Source organism: Toxorhynchites rutilus, chromosome 1 (assembly GCF_029784135.1).
Source record: "Toxorhynchites rutilus septentrionalis strain SRP chromosome 1, ASM2978413v1, whole genome shotgun sequence".
Taxonomy (NCBI): Eukaryota; Metazoa; Arthropoda; class Insecta; order Diptera; family Culicidae; genus Toxorhynchites; species Toxorhynchites rutilus.
The window spans coordinates 168,402,701-168,422,610 of NC_073744.1; the positions used below are offsets into that span (position 1 = coordinate 168,402,701).

The 19,910-nt window shown below is 37.2% G+C and overlaps 1 protein-coding gene across 1 annotated transcript in view; it reads right to left on the minus strand.

Moving 5' to 3' along the window:
- The window catches only part of LOC129781228 (neuronal acetylcholine receptor subunit alpha-7-like), a 587,700-nt gene that overhangs the window by 131,724 nt on the left and 436,066 nt on the right, over positions 1-19,910 (minus strand). Inside the window, exon 5 of the mRNA XM_055789164.1 lies at positions 9,134-9,314. Coding sequence (XP_055645139.1) covers positions 9,134-9,314 — 181 coding nt within the window. The remainder of the gene's footprint in view (positions 1-9,133; positions 9,315-19,910) is intronic.

Genomic DNA, 19,910 nt, shown 5'->3' on the forward strand with positions numbered 1-19,910 from the left:
AGTGTGTTCTCCAAGTCAAGTTCGTTCGTTTGATACACATATCTCAACCAACCTTTTTTTTGAGATGATATGGAATCAGCTGTTTCGTAGCCGCGGCCAAATTGGATTTTTCAAGATAAGCAGTTTTAAAATGACAGTAGGGATAAAGGTATTTTATAAATTCAGTCAGTTCCTATTGGTCGAATTTCTAATAATGTGGGACAACCCTACAGACATACAAACATGCATACGAACAGTTCAAGCTAAATAAAACCGTTTAATAAAGTAATTTGCTATGTTGTGATTGCGGCCATTTTGGATTTGGATTTTTCATGGTCTACTGTGATCTACTATTCAAGCCCTTTCATTTGATACCCATATTAATCGGGTTTTGAGAAAATATGCAGCCCACCATTTGATAGTGGCAGCCATCATAGATTTGAATTTTTCATAAATAACTGTGTTCTACTAGTCAAGCCCTTTCATTTGATACCCATAATAATAGGGTTTTGAGAAAATATGTAGTCCGCCATTTTGTAGTGGCGGCCATCTTGGATTTGCATTTTTCATGAATAACGGTGTTCTACTAGTCAAGCTCTTTCATTTGATACCCATAATAACGGGGTTTTGACATAATATGTAGTCCGCCATTTTGTAGTGGATTTACCTTTATCATAAATAACCGTACTCTACTAGTCAAGCCCTTTCATTTGATACCCATATTAATGAAGATTTGAGAAAATATGTAGTCCGCCATTTTGTAGTGGCAGCCATCTTGGATTTGTATTTTTCTTAAATAACCGTATTCTACTAGTCAAGCCCTTTCATTTGATACCCATATTGATAAGTTTTTGGAAAATATGTGATCCGCAATTTTGTAGCGGCCGCCATCTTGGATTTTCAAGATCATGAAATACGCAGTTTTATAATGACTACAAAGATAAAGGTGTGTTTCAAATTTCAGATCAATCGGTCAACAGGAAGGGGGTCAGAATTATATTAATGTGAGTCAGCGCTACAGACAAACATGTTACAAACATACAAGCATACAAACAGATTACAGGGCAAGCTAAATAAAACCGTTTAAAAATGTAAACAAAAACATGTAACATGAGCATCCGTTTACACAATTTCTTAGTTAGATACATAGAGGAGCTTTTCATCTAGCTGTACTGGGCGCCCCAATGGATCCATGCTGGGATATTATTCTAGGATAATTTCACGCCAAATCATTCGGTCACTGACCCGACCCTCTCCGATTTTTTTTGAAACTTGGTACTTAAGATGGAAACTATCTAAAATCACAATTTTTCTAATCATATGAACAATTTAAATTACGATTATTTTAAAAGGATGTATTCAAAATCATTGATCTTTCTTTCAAAAAATCTTCACTCAAAATCCAGAATTTGGGACTACGTCTAACCGGAATATATGGGGGGTAAAATGAAAACCTAAAAACAGAACATGCAGGACAATTCCGAATGCTTATAACTCGAACATTTCTTAATAGACCGGAAAGATATTTGCATCAATTGATAGGAAATATTTCTACGCATCTATCACAATTAATAAAATTTCCTGAGATAAGCAAGTTATTAACTGTAAAACGTTAAGCACTATTTAAACGCCCTAACTGCCCCGTTTTGATTGGCCTGATTTACGGTTTCCCTAACACAGCCATCAAAATTAAGGTACCTGGGGAAACTGGTTTTGAAAATACCTGCAAGTGGGGGGAACTTTTCTTCCCACCGACATGTGTTTCCTAACACAGCCATCAAAACCATGTTGCCTGGGGAATTGACATCGCAAATGTTTCATTTCAGCTGAATGGACTTTACTATCCAAGTCAAATTCGAAGCAATATAAATCATCTACTATGCTAGCTTCTGCAATAGTATCACCAGTTTCAGAAAAGTAACCCTTTTTCCCATAGAACTCGCCTTGCTAAACGAAAAGAGATTCCTTTCAAGTTTAGGTACAAAAATAACATTGTTAAGTTCCAACTTTTTGAATTCATTCAATCCAAATTTCGACGAGAGGGTAACCTTACCCCTTTTTGTGCCATGAATTACCTGACCGGTCTTGGCCATACTGATCTCGACTGGTTCCTCCAGGTCGATGGCATCTTCCATTCTTCGTCATTGATGAGATGGTCTTTAGCTCCTGAGTTGACCACTAACTGTACACATCTCTCCCGCTTCGGTGACCCTTTACCGACAGTAGAGTTCTTCGCCGACATTGCCTTTGCTGCTGCTGCCAAGGCGTAACGGCTTTTCTCACAGCCGTTGCTTCGCTGGTCCTTGCTACGCTTATCGTTCTTCCAGGTTATGTTTTTCTTTGGTCATCGACTTTTGTAAAATTTGTAAAATTTTGTAATTCTGCTCTTCCTTCAACGTAATGTTGTTTTCTCCGCTGGACGCCGGAAACTCCGTACCGCATCCGCATTCAAAAACATCCTTTTGATTTCCAAAATGGTTTTTGCGCAAAGCTCTTCATTTGTAAGAACAGTCAGCGCTCCCTTGACGTGTCTGAGTCGATCCGGCATGGCAATGATGAGTGAGTGAACCTTTTCACCGACCGAAAGTTCGGCACCCATTCGATCCAGCTCTCTTACGATCATATCGTACTTGTCAAAGAGCTTTTCGATTGAATCGAATCTCACGGATCTTAACATAAACAATCGTTTCCGCATGTTAATTATGGATCATATACCAGTCTTTTGGTACGTCCTGATAAGAGTGTCCATAGCTTCTTTGGCATACGATACTCCTACCAGCTTGTTCAGCACGTTGTTGTCCACACACATGAGTATTTCGTCGATCGCGATTTCATCTTAAACGAGTCGTTGTTCGTGTTTCTTCCTTCCATGAACTTCTTCGTCTGCGTTGTATGTATAACACCCTTTCTCCGTAGTTAATGTTCCATGCGCCATTTCCAGGCCGCGAAGTTTGCATCGTTACCGTTGAAGATATGCCGGTCGTTGCGAATGAAAGTTGCCGCACAGTATGGCAGTTGTATTTCCATTTCGCGTCTTTCGTAGCGCACTGGTTGACCACCAGGCGCAAAATTCCCTTCTGCATCGCCACCGACAGCTGTTTTCTTCAAATTAGCCATTTTAGGATGAAACACTTTGCACTTTCGGTTAACCACTGGTTCCGTAACCTGTTGAGATTTCCTGTCACGATTATAGTTACCCATTATGTAAGGTGGTTGAAAGACTACATGTTGGTGTAGTGATACATCGTTACTAATCATACTAATAGTTAACAATAGTTTACAATTGCCTGATCTGGCCGCAATGTCAATGAGATATAGAACTATACAAATGTTCAAGCAAGGGGGTCTCCGTAGCCACATTGGTTGCGCGTTCGCTTAGTAAGCGATCGATCGTGAGTTCAAAACTCAGGACCCTCATTGACCATCTTTGTGTTGTTACAGAATAGCTACGTCCACGCAACAATCATCAGCGATGGAGATCGATCCACGGTCGAAATAAGATCGATTCATCCATACAACTGCTCTGCTCTGCAAGACACATCGGGCTGCTGTTCTATAAATAACTCAACAATGATCAATCAACTGTCTCCGCTGTCCGGTCTAACTGGATAATGGAAGAACAGAACGAAAACTCTTACGCCTATATGGCAACTGTGTAAATGTGTACCATATGCAATGGTATAGAAGGGAATACTCTAACGCCGAAAACATGGCAACTGTGTAATGTGCTAATTATAGATATTATAAACATGTGACATGTACACGATTGAAATTCGGCTCTGTTACAGCCAAAATGCTAATGAGCCTGAAATAAACAAAAGGGATAAAAAAAAAAAAGTTCAAGCATAGAAACAATCAGCCAGCGTATGTACAACCGTTGATTTCCACTTCTACACACTTGTATTCTCATAAGGAACTGGTAAAAATGGAATTGTTTACAAACACATCGTGATGGCATCACAACCAGGGTTGCCAACTATAATTTTCAAAATCGGGACAAATGAAAATAAAAATCAAGTAGAAATCAGGATAGCTCATATTGTTCGATTGTTCGGGAAGTTCCGGCAGATTTTGGGTGAAGCAATTCATCAGCCTAATTTTTATAGACAGACATACATTTATTCCATTTTTAATATGCCCAGTTTTGTTCCACAATATTTCGCCATCTTTCACGCAGCTTAAAATTCTATCCTTCGAGAACCGGTTTGCTTTTTCGTCGAAAATTGTATTTATTTTATTCGTATTTTTCAGGCTGTCCATAGAGTCGAAGGTTTCTTTCCCTTGAGAACATTTTATAGGAAATATAATAATTTAGTTGGTGTAATAGCATCTCCCAGCCAAAATAATTTGTCGTGTTGCCAAAGAAGCATGAACAGTGGCGCTGCCCTGATTGAATACAACGCCTATCACATTGATCAACTCTGGAAGTTTGCCCTGGTTTATATATTACATATTCCCATATGAGGGGCTCAGAAGGAAAGAGGTGTAAGGCGGCTCGCACACCGGAGCAATAAGCAATTAGGCAGCTGCAATACGCAATATGCAACAGGCAACATATTTTGTTTTGCTTCGTATACCAAAGCAATAAAAACGCCTGACATAATGCAAACAACCTGCCTGATGAATGAAATTTGCCAAATTATGGGCGATAAGTTGCTTTTCAACCGACACGTTGTGTTGCTAGCAATATGTGTTGCTCTACAAAGGCGATAGCGATATCGTATTGCGTCGGTGTGCGAGATCAACAAAAATTAAATGGAAGAACCCATTGGCGATAATATTGATTATTGCATGTTGATAGTTGTTAGTTGCTTATTGCTCCAGTGTGCGAGCTGCCTAAGTGATTTGATAGCTGATCAACTTTCTCTTTAGTTGATAACTCAACTGCAAAAACGTTCCAATTTGAGTTTGATATAGAATCCGATAGATGAGGTTCAGACCTGTCTTCCATATTTTCAAATACAGATGGGAATGTGTTTGCAGTTAAGTTATGAGCAAAAAAGGGAGTCGGTGTAGAGAAATCGATGATGTCACTTACATCCCTTTCATTTCGAGCCCCTCATATGGTTTTGAATATACTTAAATATTATACATATAAAATCTGTCAAATTTATGTAAATCTGTCATCCTTGAAGACAAAAATGAGATAATATTTTTTTCGCTATACTATCCTCAAGGTTCATTCATTCAATTCGCGTTGACGATATTGAGCCCTTTTTCGTGTACTGTGGAATTTAATAAACAAAAAACTGTATCTGAAAATGATTTTATAATGCTTGTCCGATAACGCGAATCTTTTCGAAATAAATACCAAGATAATAAACGAAAAAAAAGTAACCATTATACAAATGCGGACCGGAGTGTTTTTTCCACGCCAAACCGATATAGTGGTTTTCGGATTTTCATGAAAAGTGGTAGTTTTGTTCTTTATCGCAATATATTAGACCCGTGTTTTTTTTATTTTTTTAATAGGGTGACCATTTCCATTTTAGGGTTGTCCGAAAAATCAATTTTTTCCTCTTTTTTCCAAAAATGACTTTTTTCGAAAATTCATAACTTTTGAACTACTAGACCGGTTCAGATGATATATATATTGGTTTGGTATACGAAGCAAAACAAAATATGTTGCCTGTTGCATATTGCGTATTGCAGCTGCCTAATTGCTTATTGCCTAATGAAATAATGAAAAAATACGGGTCAAATGTTTTGCGATAAAGAACAAAACAACCAATTTTCACTAAAATCTGAGAACCACTATATGGGTTTGGCATGGAATGGCGTATATATATATATATATATATATATATATATATATATATATATATATATATATATATATATATATATATATATATATATATATATATATATATACTAGGACATCAAAATCCTGCATATGCTCTGTCCAGATTTTTTACGATGATGTCCTTGAGGTTTCTCTACTTCGGGAAATTCGAAGCCGATGGTAAGAACAGCTTTTTCCACTGGCCTATTGGAGGACCAAGCGGAGGTCTTGCGGGGACCATTACTTTATATTTTGACGTAGGACTACGTCTTTCATTTCTATACTGGGGTGAAGTTCAATGTTTCGAAAACGAGAGTGTTACGCCTGAGAACGAGATTTTGAGCGTTAATACCTCCAAAACAACTGAACGAAATGGTATGATATACACTTCCTTCGAAAGATAAAATGTTTACGCGTTATATACTTGTTACTTTTTGATCCATATACTTGTTTCAATAGCCTTTAAATTGCTTTCAAAACAGGCTATTGAAATCACACCAATCGGTATAAAAGCGAGTGTGGCTCGGAAATTCACTTGGTTATGATTGCGCAACGATTGATGTACCATCGCTGGAATGAATGGATGTTTCCCTAACACAGATTTCAAAACCATGGAGCCTGGGGAAACTGGCATTGCAAAATAGATGCAAGTTGTGGGTACTTTTCACTCGTTTGCGTTTCTGCAAAACGGTATATATCCCTAACACGGATTTCAAAACCGTGGAGCACACGGAGCACGAAATGGGCATTGCAAATAAAATACAAGTTGTGAGTAATTTTGTACTCGCTTGCATTTTTGCTAACCGGAATGTGTTTTCCCAACACAGATTCCGAAACCAATAAGTTGGGGAAATCGGCATTGCAGATCTTGACAGTACTTTTATACTCCCATGCATTTTTACACTCCGGAATTCGTTTTGCTAACACGATCTACAAAAGCGGGCTGCGCAGCAGCGATATCTTACCCAATGAGGAACATCCGAGATGCGATTATTGTTAATTGAAAAAACACAAAAGATTAGTAAGCCAACATCAGTCCTACGTCAACCTTGCGGTTATATCATAAGTATAACCCATCCATAGTTTTTTATTTATATTTGTGTTTGTTGGAAAAAGAAATACATTTCGCAGTTACTACGATAACTGCATTACTGTGAAAAATTTCTTTTGCTGTGTTTGGGTGTTGTTTGGTCCATGGTGCTAGATGAAATTACATACCTTTCAAAGATTTATTCTGAACTTTTATTGAAGAGAGCGCTACCCCGATTCAAAGTGGTGTTAAGGTCCATTTATACGTTGCTAGTAGCTGACTTCACAATGAGCAGCTACTGACCCGGTGAACTCGCTTGACAAATGGTTGACTCGCCTTGTCCGTTCACACAATGTGAGCTGCTGGCAAGAAACTAGATACTACGGCACGGGTTTACCAGAGATGCCAGACGATTTTTCAAATGTTCATCAAATAGTCAGAAACAGCAATCAGGTCCGAATTTGTCAGATGAGGAAAATGAAAATGATAGTAGATTTGCAGAAGGAACAAATACGCCTCGAAAACTAAAATAATGAAGGAAAATCTACTTTTTTATATCGATTATGTATTCTGTTTCTTAGAACAATACTTTTTTTTGCAAGTTGTGAGTGAATTCTGAATGAAAATTGTGCCCGATAATGATTTTATATTCAGATTCCCAATAAAGTTATCTCAAAAAGAAAACGTATTAGTTTTCCAATAATTTTCAAATCTATAAATATCTTCGCACATTTTCAAATATCTTAAAAATAGAGACATGTCAAGACAATGTAAAGATTTGGCATCCCTGATTCGAGCGCTAAATTCTGTTTTTGACGTTTTGAGGGATGCGAGTGCGAGTAAATTCAAAAAACTTTGAAGTAGCTCGCACGCCGAATCACACATGACACTAACTGGAATGATGTGTTCACACGGTGTGAGTAGCTGCACTGCAGTAACTGACTAGATCGACTCGTATGCTTACTCGCACCGTCTGAACCCGGCTTTAGGTTACCATTTCTTGAGGCCAAGAAATATTCTTGGAAACTGTAAGGTACACTGGGGCAAGTTGAAATTCGGGGTAAGTTAAAACGGAAATCATAATTAGAAATGATGGATTTACGTGATAAAAATATATATAGTTAACATTATCTTTCAACCGATCTTATGACAGCCATTACCAGAATATTGGAATGCTTTAACGCAATCCGCGACTTTGTTTACTTTTTCTTGTTCCGTGAAATCAAAACAAACATTTTTGCGCGCTGACTCAATCGGTCTGAAAACACATATTTTTTCAAAAATATTGCCAGAATTGCACGTCAGGTAATCGAATAGGGATAATCAAGTGTAGTGGTTTTGAAAACTAAACTGAAAAATCTTTTTTCGTATAACTCTGAGCATTTAAAATCACCCCATGTTTTTTTCAACCCTGGGGTAAGTTGAAACCAATGAAAATCGGCTTATTTTAAACATTGCTGCAGATGCCGGACGTTATTTGTTGGTGATTGAAAAAATAAGAATCATTCATGTTTCATTCCTCAGTACGTTCTACATAATTTTTGAATACACAGACATGATACAAGTAAAATTTGTTAATTTTGCAACTAGGGGTCGTTAAAATATTACGTAACGCAATTTTCCTACTACTTTAGACTCCTTCTTCTTTACACAACATGTAACAAATGGTCATTTGCATAAAAATATTTATATTTAGTTGGATTTATTTGTAAACAAGTTTCCACAAGCCATCCCCTCCTCCCTTTTGAGTGTGTTACGTAATATTTGAATATTTGGATGATCCCATCAACCTCACTAGTGGCCGTTTCGAGTGACTCTACTCTGACATGAAAGCGTTCAAAATAGTATAAATATATTTATAGCATAAATTATTGTTTCGTATATTAATTTCTAGTATGTAGTGTCCATTTCGTGTGTATTAGACTACTCCCCCACATCTCACGTGTACCAAAACCCTCTTTTCCAAATGTTTATATATAATTCCTTCAATATAGTGTTTCATGAATTAGTTGTAGATAGTTTAAGAAGCAAAACTGCTCATTAAACTCATGATAGTTCCGCGTTTCAACTTGCACCGCTCTACGGGCAAGTTGGAAAAATGAATATGAAAACTAAACATTTTCAAAATTGATATTTTTCGAAACATCCAGTTTCAATTTAGTGATTTAGTGATTTTTTAAGATAACTTTCAAGTTGAACATCGAAAAAATCGTTTCAACTAGCCCCGGTGTACCTTATTAAATTCTTAGAAGAAGTGATCATATTTTCGCACTTTCATACGCTTCACATTTGAAGACGGGGGAACAATACTAAAGATTAAAATAAAAAACAATTCAAACCTGAAATCCGTCGTACGTCCAGGATCCAAACTTCATCTCGCAGCGCTGATCGTCGAAGGGGAACCAGGTGATGTCGATCTTGCAGGTGGACTTGAAGATGCCCGGCGGCACGTACAGACACGACCCGTTGTTCCGGACGACCACGTTCGTCGGGTACGTTCCGTCGAAGCCCTCGTCGGCACTGAAATTGGGAGAAAAATAAGCACATCAGTGTTCCGAAGTGTTTCTGGGGAAAAGTTCTCCCCGTTCTGTCGGATCAATTGTCTACATTATTGAAAGTTTCGAGGGCGATATAGAAACAGAGCAAAGTTTCGTTACAACAAAGCACATTCGAAGCTTATCCTTTCATGAGCGACGAAAACACCGAACTTAGCATCAGAAGTGGAAGTAGGTGAGTGACATAAAGTACAACAGATTATGATATTTTGTTTCCATCCCGAAGGCGAAAAACTTTCACTTCCTGTCGCTCGTTTGTTCAGCTGTTTATTGGATCGGCAGTTAGTGTGAAGTTTGTCCCATCAGTATAGTTACCTAACCTACTCTTCTGGGACGAGTGAAATGATACCGTTGTTTGGGAAGATTGTTCTACATCCTAGCCCCATAACAATTAATCCGGGACAAAGCATAAACAAATAGGCCCATTTCGAGTTTTTGTTGGCCAAACATCACGGAACCATCAAAACAAATTCCCTGTGAATCTTGCTCATTGGTAAACATGAACCTGCAAAAAAAAACACGACACCACTGTCATCATTACCACGTTGCGGATACACCCACCGGAACGATAAAATTTCAATTCAGGAATGCTCTCGTAGACATAGGACAGGCACCAACAGCAACAACAACAACAACAAAAATCTATGCCAACACACCGATGAGTCCCTTGCGGCCAGAAAACACATCCCAATAAAAATCAGATAAAATTGTCCGCACCAAATCTCGGCCCGCACTCTAATCCGAGTGAGTGGTGTGTGCGGCAGGCGTCCGAATCCGTGCCAATGCATTGTGTAGGAGGGGGGGGGAATGGGGTGATTTGTATGAATCATGTGGTAGTTACGAAATTTATGCTGATTTGTACCGCTCCCCCGAGCGTCCGCCGGAGTCGGAAGCACGTATGTTTTATTCAGCAGCAGTCGTATCCATATGTATAACGCGCGCCCTCTGGGAGACCTTTTCCACCATCGTCACCGTCACCGATGGATCCGAGAGTGCGTCCTCTACACTCGGTGACCGTCGAGGTGAAACGGAAATGAAATCCGTATTATCATCCAATAACAGTTAACGTGTGGACAACGAGCAGCGTGTCCACTTCCCGTGTCCGTGAGCACCTGTACGAGCGGCGGAAGAGGGGACGACAATTTGCCATGGATGGAATAAGTAAGATGTTCGTCTTCGATGTTTGGTTCGACTCGTGGGCAGCGAGGTGAGGGACGGAGGATGGGATAGCATCTTGTTGAAGTTGTTACCAACTCACTTCCGGGTGTGTTGAGTGCACACCCTTCGGATGGTGGAGGCAAGGCGGAAATAAATCAATGCCGGACTTGTCGACTGTTGCTGCTGATTGCGGGATTGATTGATTGGTTTGTAACTTAATTGGGGACACGGATAGAGGTCGCAGTTCATGTTTCGCTTAATTACGTGGAATGGAACGCGATGGGTGTGAGGTCAGACCAGGGTTGCCCAGCAAACGGGTTTCGGATGGGACCGAATAAGACGCAAATGGAAACCTGCCTAGGTAATATGTAAGTGTCAATATTAGATATAAAAACAACTCGGACGAGTGATCAATTACTTTTGTCATTAGTTGAGTTGTGGAATGCCTATGTCTTGAATTATCTGAATGAATGCTGATTGATTGAGAAGACTATCTTTTTTCTATGGTCAATACAATACAATACATCATGACGAACAGCTCAGATCAGCTCAGCTCATCTAAGAGAGCTGTTCTTTATGAACAGCTCTTCAGCTCAGTTGTCAGTGTCGTCATTCAATTTGGGTCCCAAACTCGATTGTGTAATCTTTATCAGATTAGAAGACACGAAGCCAGTTTTAAAATGTTAAAATTTAAATGAATTTTTTTACCACCATGTTATTTAATTACTTAAAACACGTATTCCTGACTATTGTATAACCATTTGTCTAAACATTCCCGTCATTTTTACTGAGACTTTCCATTTGATATAAAATTGTCTTCAAAAAGAATTTTCTTATGAGATTTTATCACCGCCTACAAAGAAAGTGTTTTTCATTGAAATAGAATACTAATTTAATATACAGATGATAATTTTCATTCATAATTTAAATTTTAAAAACGTATTCATTCTGCCTGAAGGTAAATTATTATTTTTGGCGCCCCCAAAACTGGTAAACAAAGCTCAATGCCGTCAACGCAAATATAACAGTTGAAAAGACAAGGAACAAATGAAACTGAACTGATGTCATAACACGGAGAGCGAGAGGCGGTCAGTTCATTTGAATCTCACACATGTTCATGAACAGCTCACACACTCTCTGCAATTTTACAGGGGTATGACTAAAACGTCAAATCCCTCATATTGTCAGTGTACCCAATTTTGCTGCGGTTCACTGACATTTTGGTTCTGTTAATTACTGTTGTTTACAACTCGGTCCGGTTATATAGTCGAATAGTGGCAAACTTTAAACTCCATGTTAAATGTGAACACCTCAATATCGCTCATGCAGTTAGAAATAAAGCAGCGCATTTTTCTTTATTTTTACTATCACCGCGATTTCAACGATTTCAATCCTCGCAAATTCGCGACTACGAAGCTGAATTTGACAGCTTGTGTGCGTGAAGCGAATGTCAACAAAGAATTGCAAAAAGATTGTGATTTTTAAACGCACCGTTTTTAACGTTTTTTGCAGAAATTTTCGTAATGGTGAGTATGTATCGAAAGAACTATTCTCTAGGATGCTAATTTAGTTAAATCACATAAATTTACTGCAGGGGAAAACGTGAAAAAGTAAACAAACTTTCAGGATACTAAATTTTAATAAAAATTAATAATTGTGTGCAAAATTTATCTTCCAAACGGTTGGAAAATGAGTTTTCCTTATGCAGTGAAAAAATACTTTGCCGTAGCTTAAGCTGAATTTAACTTATAAGTGTTTTTCTGTGACCTTGTTTCATGCATTATTAGGAGCCATCAGTCGGAGAAAATGAATCCTGCTACGTGGCTGTGGAGTTTGCGGATGTGTTCGATTACGCTGCGGGTGGAAGCCGTTTAGTCGTCGAATGCGAAAGAGTATTCAAAGCTGGACATCTTTTAATAGTTAGTGTTGAAGATGTTCACGATGAAGGCTTCAGTATTTTCTCGTCCTGCCTCCAGTCATCATCTTCAAGCTCGGAACCCCATACAATAAAAATTCGTACGAAAATCTCCTTCTCCAAATGGTTGTTTTCGTGTTCCTGTAAAGCTGGCAAAGGGAAGTGCAAACACGTCATGGCTGTTTTGTATCATTGCTTAAGTATGTTTTATTTTATTTCTTTATTATTGCACATTTTGCACCAAGTTGGACTGTTTCACACTTTTTCAAAAGTGCGAAAATGTGAATAAAAATGCGCTCTAACATCGAATCATGTTGGTGTCTTCAGCGCACTTATTCTTCGATTGATAACGAATAAGTGCGCTGAAGACAGCAAATCGATTTGATGCAAATCGGGAACTGCTGATGGCCTAAGAATTAAGCAATCAGTGGCACGGCTTGTTACTATAAAAAGTAAAATAATAATAAAAAAGATTATAATATTATTGCTTCAAGGCGTGTATTACACTTCATACTTGGAGAGTAGAAGTTCGACACGGTGAAATGGAGGAAACAAATACGGGAGGTTTTTGTAGGTTCTATCTTTAGCCGTAGTCGTTGGATCCAGTCTAGATACCGCGATTTGTCCGTTTTCGGAGGGAAGGCATGAAAAGAAATTCCGGGGCGATATCTCTGCTTACATCCGGGGACGACACAAACAATACGGCTTTTGAATTTTGCAGATTGTTCGGAGTCAGCTTCAAGCAAATTTCGTCCGACTTGCATGTTCTCCGGGCAATTTGCGCAGCTGTTGACGTCCATATTTCACACGTTCTAAGGACAATATTTTGAAAAATATTAGAGCACTGATTGAATAGAAGCCAGATCTTTGTATTTTAGGTATTTTATGAACACTAAGCGGATATTTTTATATCAAATTTCATTAATTCGGTTTACCTCTCTCGCAGGTAGATTGACAGAGGGTGTACTTCAACGGCTTTTTTTCACTACTAAATGACAATAAATTTTGGTTCGGAGCATCGAAACAGCTAAGAAAAACTATTTTTCAACAATTTCCACTAATTGTAAGATAAACACGGTACAAGTTTTCGAGAAATCAGTATATTAATTACATAGAAAATATGCAACGGTTTGTTTACATATTTTTCACTCACACGCGAAACTTTCATAGGTGGCGACACCGTTGGTAAACAAATGACGCCATATTGATTTTGATTTTGGGTAGCCTATATTCAATTGATGTCTAACCCCTGCAATTTTACAGCTCTTTTCTCTCCTTAATCATTATCAAAGTGAGCTGAAGAGTTGTTTGTTTTTTTTTCGAGCTGTTCCGTGTCAACTCACTTCAAAGAGTCGATTCTTCGGAACAGCTCATGAGCGGATGGCACATCTCTGGTGTACAATCAATGCTTCGATTTTTGTGAAGCACTTGCTCGTTATTTTTGCTGTCAAAGACTATTTATTTTATCGTTGAAAAATTATTGAGAAATTCCAGTTAAATTTTATCTGTTTAATGTACTTATGATGGCTCCAGAAAAAGTAATTGGAATCTGAGTTCAATTTTAATGGAAATGTATTTCGTTTCCTTTCTATCTTTCAACGATTTCTGAATAAGAGATTACACTGACCTACTTTGCCCCGATTCCTCATTAATTTTAACCACCATTACACTAAAGCAAAAAATCAGTAATCAGAGCAGCTAAATCATGAACATTCGAGACATTGATAGAATTTATACACTGAATTAATAGATTAGTAAATGCAGTTACTAAAATTTTAGTAGTTGAAAAATTGGTAAAATATACACATTTTTTGTACATATCACCAAAACTCGGTAGAAGTGATGTCAGATGAAACGTACATCCTTACCAAATATTCGTATATTTTACTTCACAGCATACGTAACCTTGTGTGCATTTTGTTTTCTTCAAGTTAAAATTTATATAAATACCTCCTTGGCTTAGAATTCGTTCTCGTCGGGGAGTGAGACAAGTTTTTCTGCATGAAATGGTGTGTCCGGTGTATTGAATGCTCAACACACCTTTTTTGATAGAAACAAAGTGACATAAAAACGCCCGTTTTCGTTGTTTTTTCTAACCCTAGATAATTGTCAGCGAATTGCCATTGCACATACGCAATTCACAATTCGGAGATAAGTGTTGTGTTTTTACTTCATTTGATAATTGAGGGGCTTAGAATGAAAGGGGTGTAAGTGATTTGATCGATTTCTCTACATCGACTATCTCTTTTGATCATATCTTAACTGCAAATACATTCCCAGCTGTATTTGACAATGTGGAAGATAGGTCAGAACCTCATCTATCGGATACTATAGCAAACTTAAATTGGAACGTTTTTGCAGTTGAGTTATTAACTAAATAAAAAGTTGATGAAGAGAAATCGAGCATGTCACTTACACCCAGTGATGGTAAAAAAACGCATCATGCGATCAATGAATAGGTATATTTCTCTAATCGGATTTATTGACATCCCCATCAGCAGGCGACACTCTTTCACTCGTCAATCTCCCACAGAGAGTATATTTTGAACGTTGAGCTACCAAGATCTCAAGAGAGCAGTATGAGCAGTAATTCGCTGATGCCTGTACTCTCCAGCCCAATGCTTCTACTATGCTTCATCGTGAGTGATTGCTACCAACGATTAATCGCAGAGTATAAAGCCTGCGATGAGCACTTGTTCCGACAATGTACATCTCACGAACAACTGTGATCATAGGATGTTAGCCCTATGATTTTGAATTCTCCTTTTGCATTACCTCTGCTTTGACCGGAGTGAGTGTCGTGCAATAAACTTTGTTTGTTTTAGTTTTGTATTGCTCGTCTCTCGCCCCGCAGGCAGTGCAATTAAATGTTTTAAAAAAATCATTCAAAAATGAATAAATCAAACGTTTCCGAAACAATCCGTCAAATTTTCATCGCGTGTGAAAACGGAGAGTTTCGATGTAACGCAGGTGAAGGCTGCGATTACCACCCGAAATCTCTCATGATTTCGAACTGTGTGAGGCACCTGAGGGACCAACACCCACTGGAGTATAATATCCTCAATTTGGGAAAGAGGGTATCAGATGAAGAAATTGAGGCCATTTCAAAAAAGAAAAAGGCTAAGGTTGGGGGGGGGGGCTGGTCTCATGATGATTCGGCTTTAGTGCGAGTTTATCGCCAGAAGTTAGTTGGTGGGCTCATAAAGTTATGCACCGTGCATAATTGCCCTTTTTCCACCATGGAGTGGGAAGGTTTACGTGACATTATTAATCCAATGCTTCAAGTGCTAAAAATAACGGTCAATCGTCATAACATAGTGTCAATGATCAGCAACACCAGTGACACTATAGTAAATCTCATCAAGGCAGAAGTGAAAGGTCAACTGCTTTCTCTAAAATTTGACTGTACATCAAAAATGAACAAAGCTGTCCTTGAAGTTAGCGTTCAATTTTATAAGCAGTTGAATCTGGTTAGTCGATCTCTAGGTAAGAAAACATTAGTTGAAGGTAGAAAATAACCTTATAGAATATATCAACTTTGAATAACTTAACATTGCTTGATAAAAGCCTGTCATTATTCATTTGAGTGTTAGGAGTATTGTTCCCGACAAACTATGAAAAGTATATCTGCATACAAATAGGGTTCCATACTTTTTTCTTTTTTTTTAAACACTGACATTGATTGACATTGGAGCATTGACGACAACCATAAAATTAGTGATTTAGAATGATAATATTCAATAGAATAAGAGCAATTTTACGCCAAATCAGCCACTTATTCATGACTATTTAGTGAAAATAAATTTTAAAATACACTGTTGAATTTTTTTTTGAAAAGTGAATTTAATAAAAAAAAAACTTGTGTTTCTCAAATGACCTCAAATTTTCAATACTTTGCGATTTTTTTAAAACAAAATGTCTACTTTGAATTCTACTAACTAGAACTAACCATTTTCGAGATATAACGAGATTTATATATTTTTTATATTTATAAATAATGTTTGTGAAATTTACATACTATGTCGGATCCTAGCTCGTAGTGACCAGCAGCAGTATGCACTTTTGAATATTTAACGAACATTATTTTCATTATATTGAATTGATTCCTGTATATAATCGAGTCAAAAAAATTATTCGTTTTTCATGCATATATGTTTTGTTTTTGAATATAAAAGATGAATTTAATTTTTGATTCATACCTTTAAAATAAGAAAACATCTTTCACACGAAAAAAATAAATTAATCCGGAATCTCTCAGAAGGTGATAGTTGATTATATTTGATGAAAAAAATCTTTCTGCGCATATGTTCGAACTTCAACAATAACAGAGTTATAGAACTTATTTTTCTGTTTCGGACTCTGTTGCCTCAAACTGACTCTTTATTAAAAAGTACGCTACGGAAGACGATTCTGTTGTTTCCATTTGAAAGATGAGAAAATTTAGTACAGGGTATAGTAGTGGAATATCTAAATTAGTGGATTGAAATAACATTTCGGAAGTAAAAACTTAGAAGTCAGTAATTTTTCAAAGTGTTATTATTAATTTAATTCAAAAAATTCATACTAAACTTGATTGTTTCTACCAATTAAATCAAATCTCTCTAACCGCTCTACAACTTGTTCTTTGACTCCCAACTTCTATATTTCTTAATTCCACTGCATTATCGATAAAATACGTTCAATCATCATGAAAACAAAATTCTTTTTTTGCAAATGTAATATTTTTTTTCAAAGAAGATAACTTTTGAAATACTGGACTGATTCAGATGATCAACACATCAATCTAAAGCCAATGAGATAATATTCTTTGATATTATATTAAAAATAACATGTTATATAGACTGATAAAAAACATCAATTTCATATTCAATAGTTGAAAGGTTTTTTCTCAGCAACTAGTTACAAAGCTAAGGAACCATTTGTGTGCAAACACATCCAAATAGTTTCAAACATTCACCAATGACACCATTCAGTGAAAATTCGAATTCGATTGAATTTATTATCGTTTACTTTGTGATAACCGAACCAAAACCACCGTGAAGTAGTTTTTGCAATTTATCATTTTCTCTACACTTTATAAAACGGTTAATCGCATTGATGAATAGTCAAAAATTAAAGGAAAAACATCCTCGTAGTTAACGTTCAGTTCTACAAGCAGTTCAATCTGGTGAGCCGGTATTTATGTCAGAAAGCATTTGAAAATAAAATATAAAATATTTTTTATGCATCGTTTTTCTTCCAAAGTAAAAACAAAGCGTTTAAAATGATAGCTTTGTGATAGCAGATTATTATTACTAGAGAGGAAACAGATATCCGGTAACTATCAGTTATCCGGCCTATCCGACCAATATTTGTTATCCGACCGGATTTTACCTAGCCAACACATCCCCCACTGGAATATTGGATTGTTCCCTCTGGCCCAAGGGAGTTTTCTAAATTCGATCTGACGATAAAATTTGTCTCACACGACCAAAAAACGTACTCGATGTCGTTGTTGATGTTGCAAACGCATTAGAGGCAAGTGCAAATGGAACATTAAATCGTTTAATCCTAATGAAATCATTATTACATTTACAAATAAATGTCTGCCAAAGCGCATATTGTTTTTATTCTTTCTGGTCAAAGCAAATGCACTCGGGGTAGAATATAGAATGTCTGGGAGAAAGAGCGAGAGTGCTCAAATCGTAAAACATGAAGATACTCATTCTCGTGGAGCAAATCCCAGTTTCGAGGTGCACACAAAACGAACGAGGAGAGTAACTTAATTATCTGATCTAGATTCAGTCTAGCAATGCATTGGTGAACTCAAAGTTACCTAGACAACATTATTTTTTTTTCCAATTTGATTTTGTCATGACAACCGATAATTAAGGTTCTGACCTATCATCCACATTGTCAAATAAGCTGGGAATGTGTTTGCAGTTAAGTTATGATCAAAAGAGAAAGTCGATGATGAGAAATCGATCCAGTCACTTACACTCCTTTTCTTTGTAAGTCCCTCAATTATGTCCACGATGGCATGGGGGAAACTTCCTATAAATGTGACCTACAGAAGCTGGAATACTTGATACCATTTTATTCCGTCTTGAAAGTGGAATCTAGTGATGATGAACCTAGCGATGGAGGTGGTAGTTCATCGAAGAGTGAACATCAGATGGTACATCGCGGAACCGTAGTCGCTATCACTCCTGAAACCGATTGATGCAGAACCACATCCATCCGGTAACTCGCTGGTCAAACCGCCCGAGGAACGCAAACCTTTAAACTTTAAATTTAACTGGCTGCAGATTTAGAGGTTCGAAAGAGTATACTCACACATGTCATCATGATAGCTTAAGTAGCGATATTATATTATGTAACCCATGTAACCCATATATGTCTTTCTTAGAAGTAATTATGTTAGTATTTTAGCTGCTTTACTTTACTGAATCCACTTTTACGTTCTCCATTCGTTTTCGTATAAATAAGCAGAACTTAACACCCGATGAGATCAATTTACTACAGCAGCTACATGATTTTCCCAAGAGCGCATTCTTGGCTATAGGATACTTAATATACATCACCTGGCTATAACGTAATTACAACCCTTCATAAACAATATTCCGGACAACGTGGCAATATAGTAGAAAATGCTATTTTTATTTTACTTCCGCAGTTATAGATTTATTAGACTTAGGTTTATAAATATGTAGATCTGCCGATTCAAACTTGTGTTCAAAAATGCACTGATAAATTAAAACTCTTTGTCCTCTGTTGCATATTGAAATCAATAGAAGAAAAGAGTGGTAATGGCTTTAATGGATTTTTGTGCACATTTTTGAACATCGATATAAAAAAAATCAAATTGTGTCGAGTTCCTCGTGTCCATGTTAGAATGTGGTTCCGGATTCTACCTCACCCTACCCGTTTCAAGGATATAAGTGAATATGAGCAACTGTTTTTTTCAGGAGCTCCATTTGATTTTTAAAAAGAGTGGAAATTACAGATTTCAGAATAATGAAAAAACTCAATTTAAATGCAATTACTACAAACAATCACAGGCGTACGTCAAGCTCCCGTCGGTGCCCCTAGGCCCATCTATTTTTTACTCATGTAATAATTTATCTCTCTCATAGGACAAGAAACGGTTTCCAATATTTCGTTGGGGAGAAAGGACGGTTTGATTCCATACAAATTCCAACATAAAGAACAGATTTTGTTTTGTTTTCCTTGCAAAATGCAATTATTTCATATATGGTTGGTATTTGGTCAGACTGGACTAACAATCAAACAATCACGAATTTCTTAAGCTGCATTCTACTCTTGTCAGATCACATTTTTGTTGCAAAGAGCCAGGTTTATGGCAAAAAATTATTTTGACTGATCAGCGAAAATTTATAATAGTATGCAGTCAGAGTGGACTAAGGGCATACGACCATTGCGACCGGAGAGATGCCACGTTTTTCTGAAAATTAAAACAACGGAAGGAATTTCAAGTGAAATGTTGGC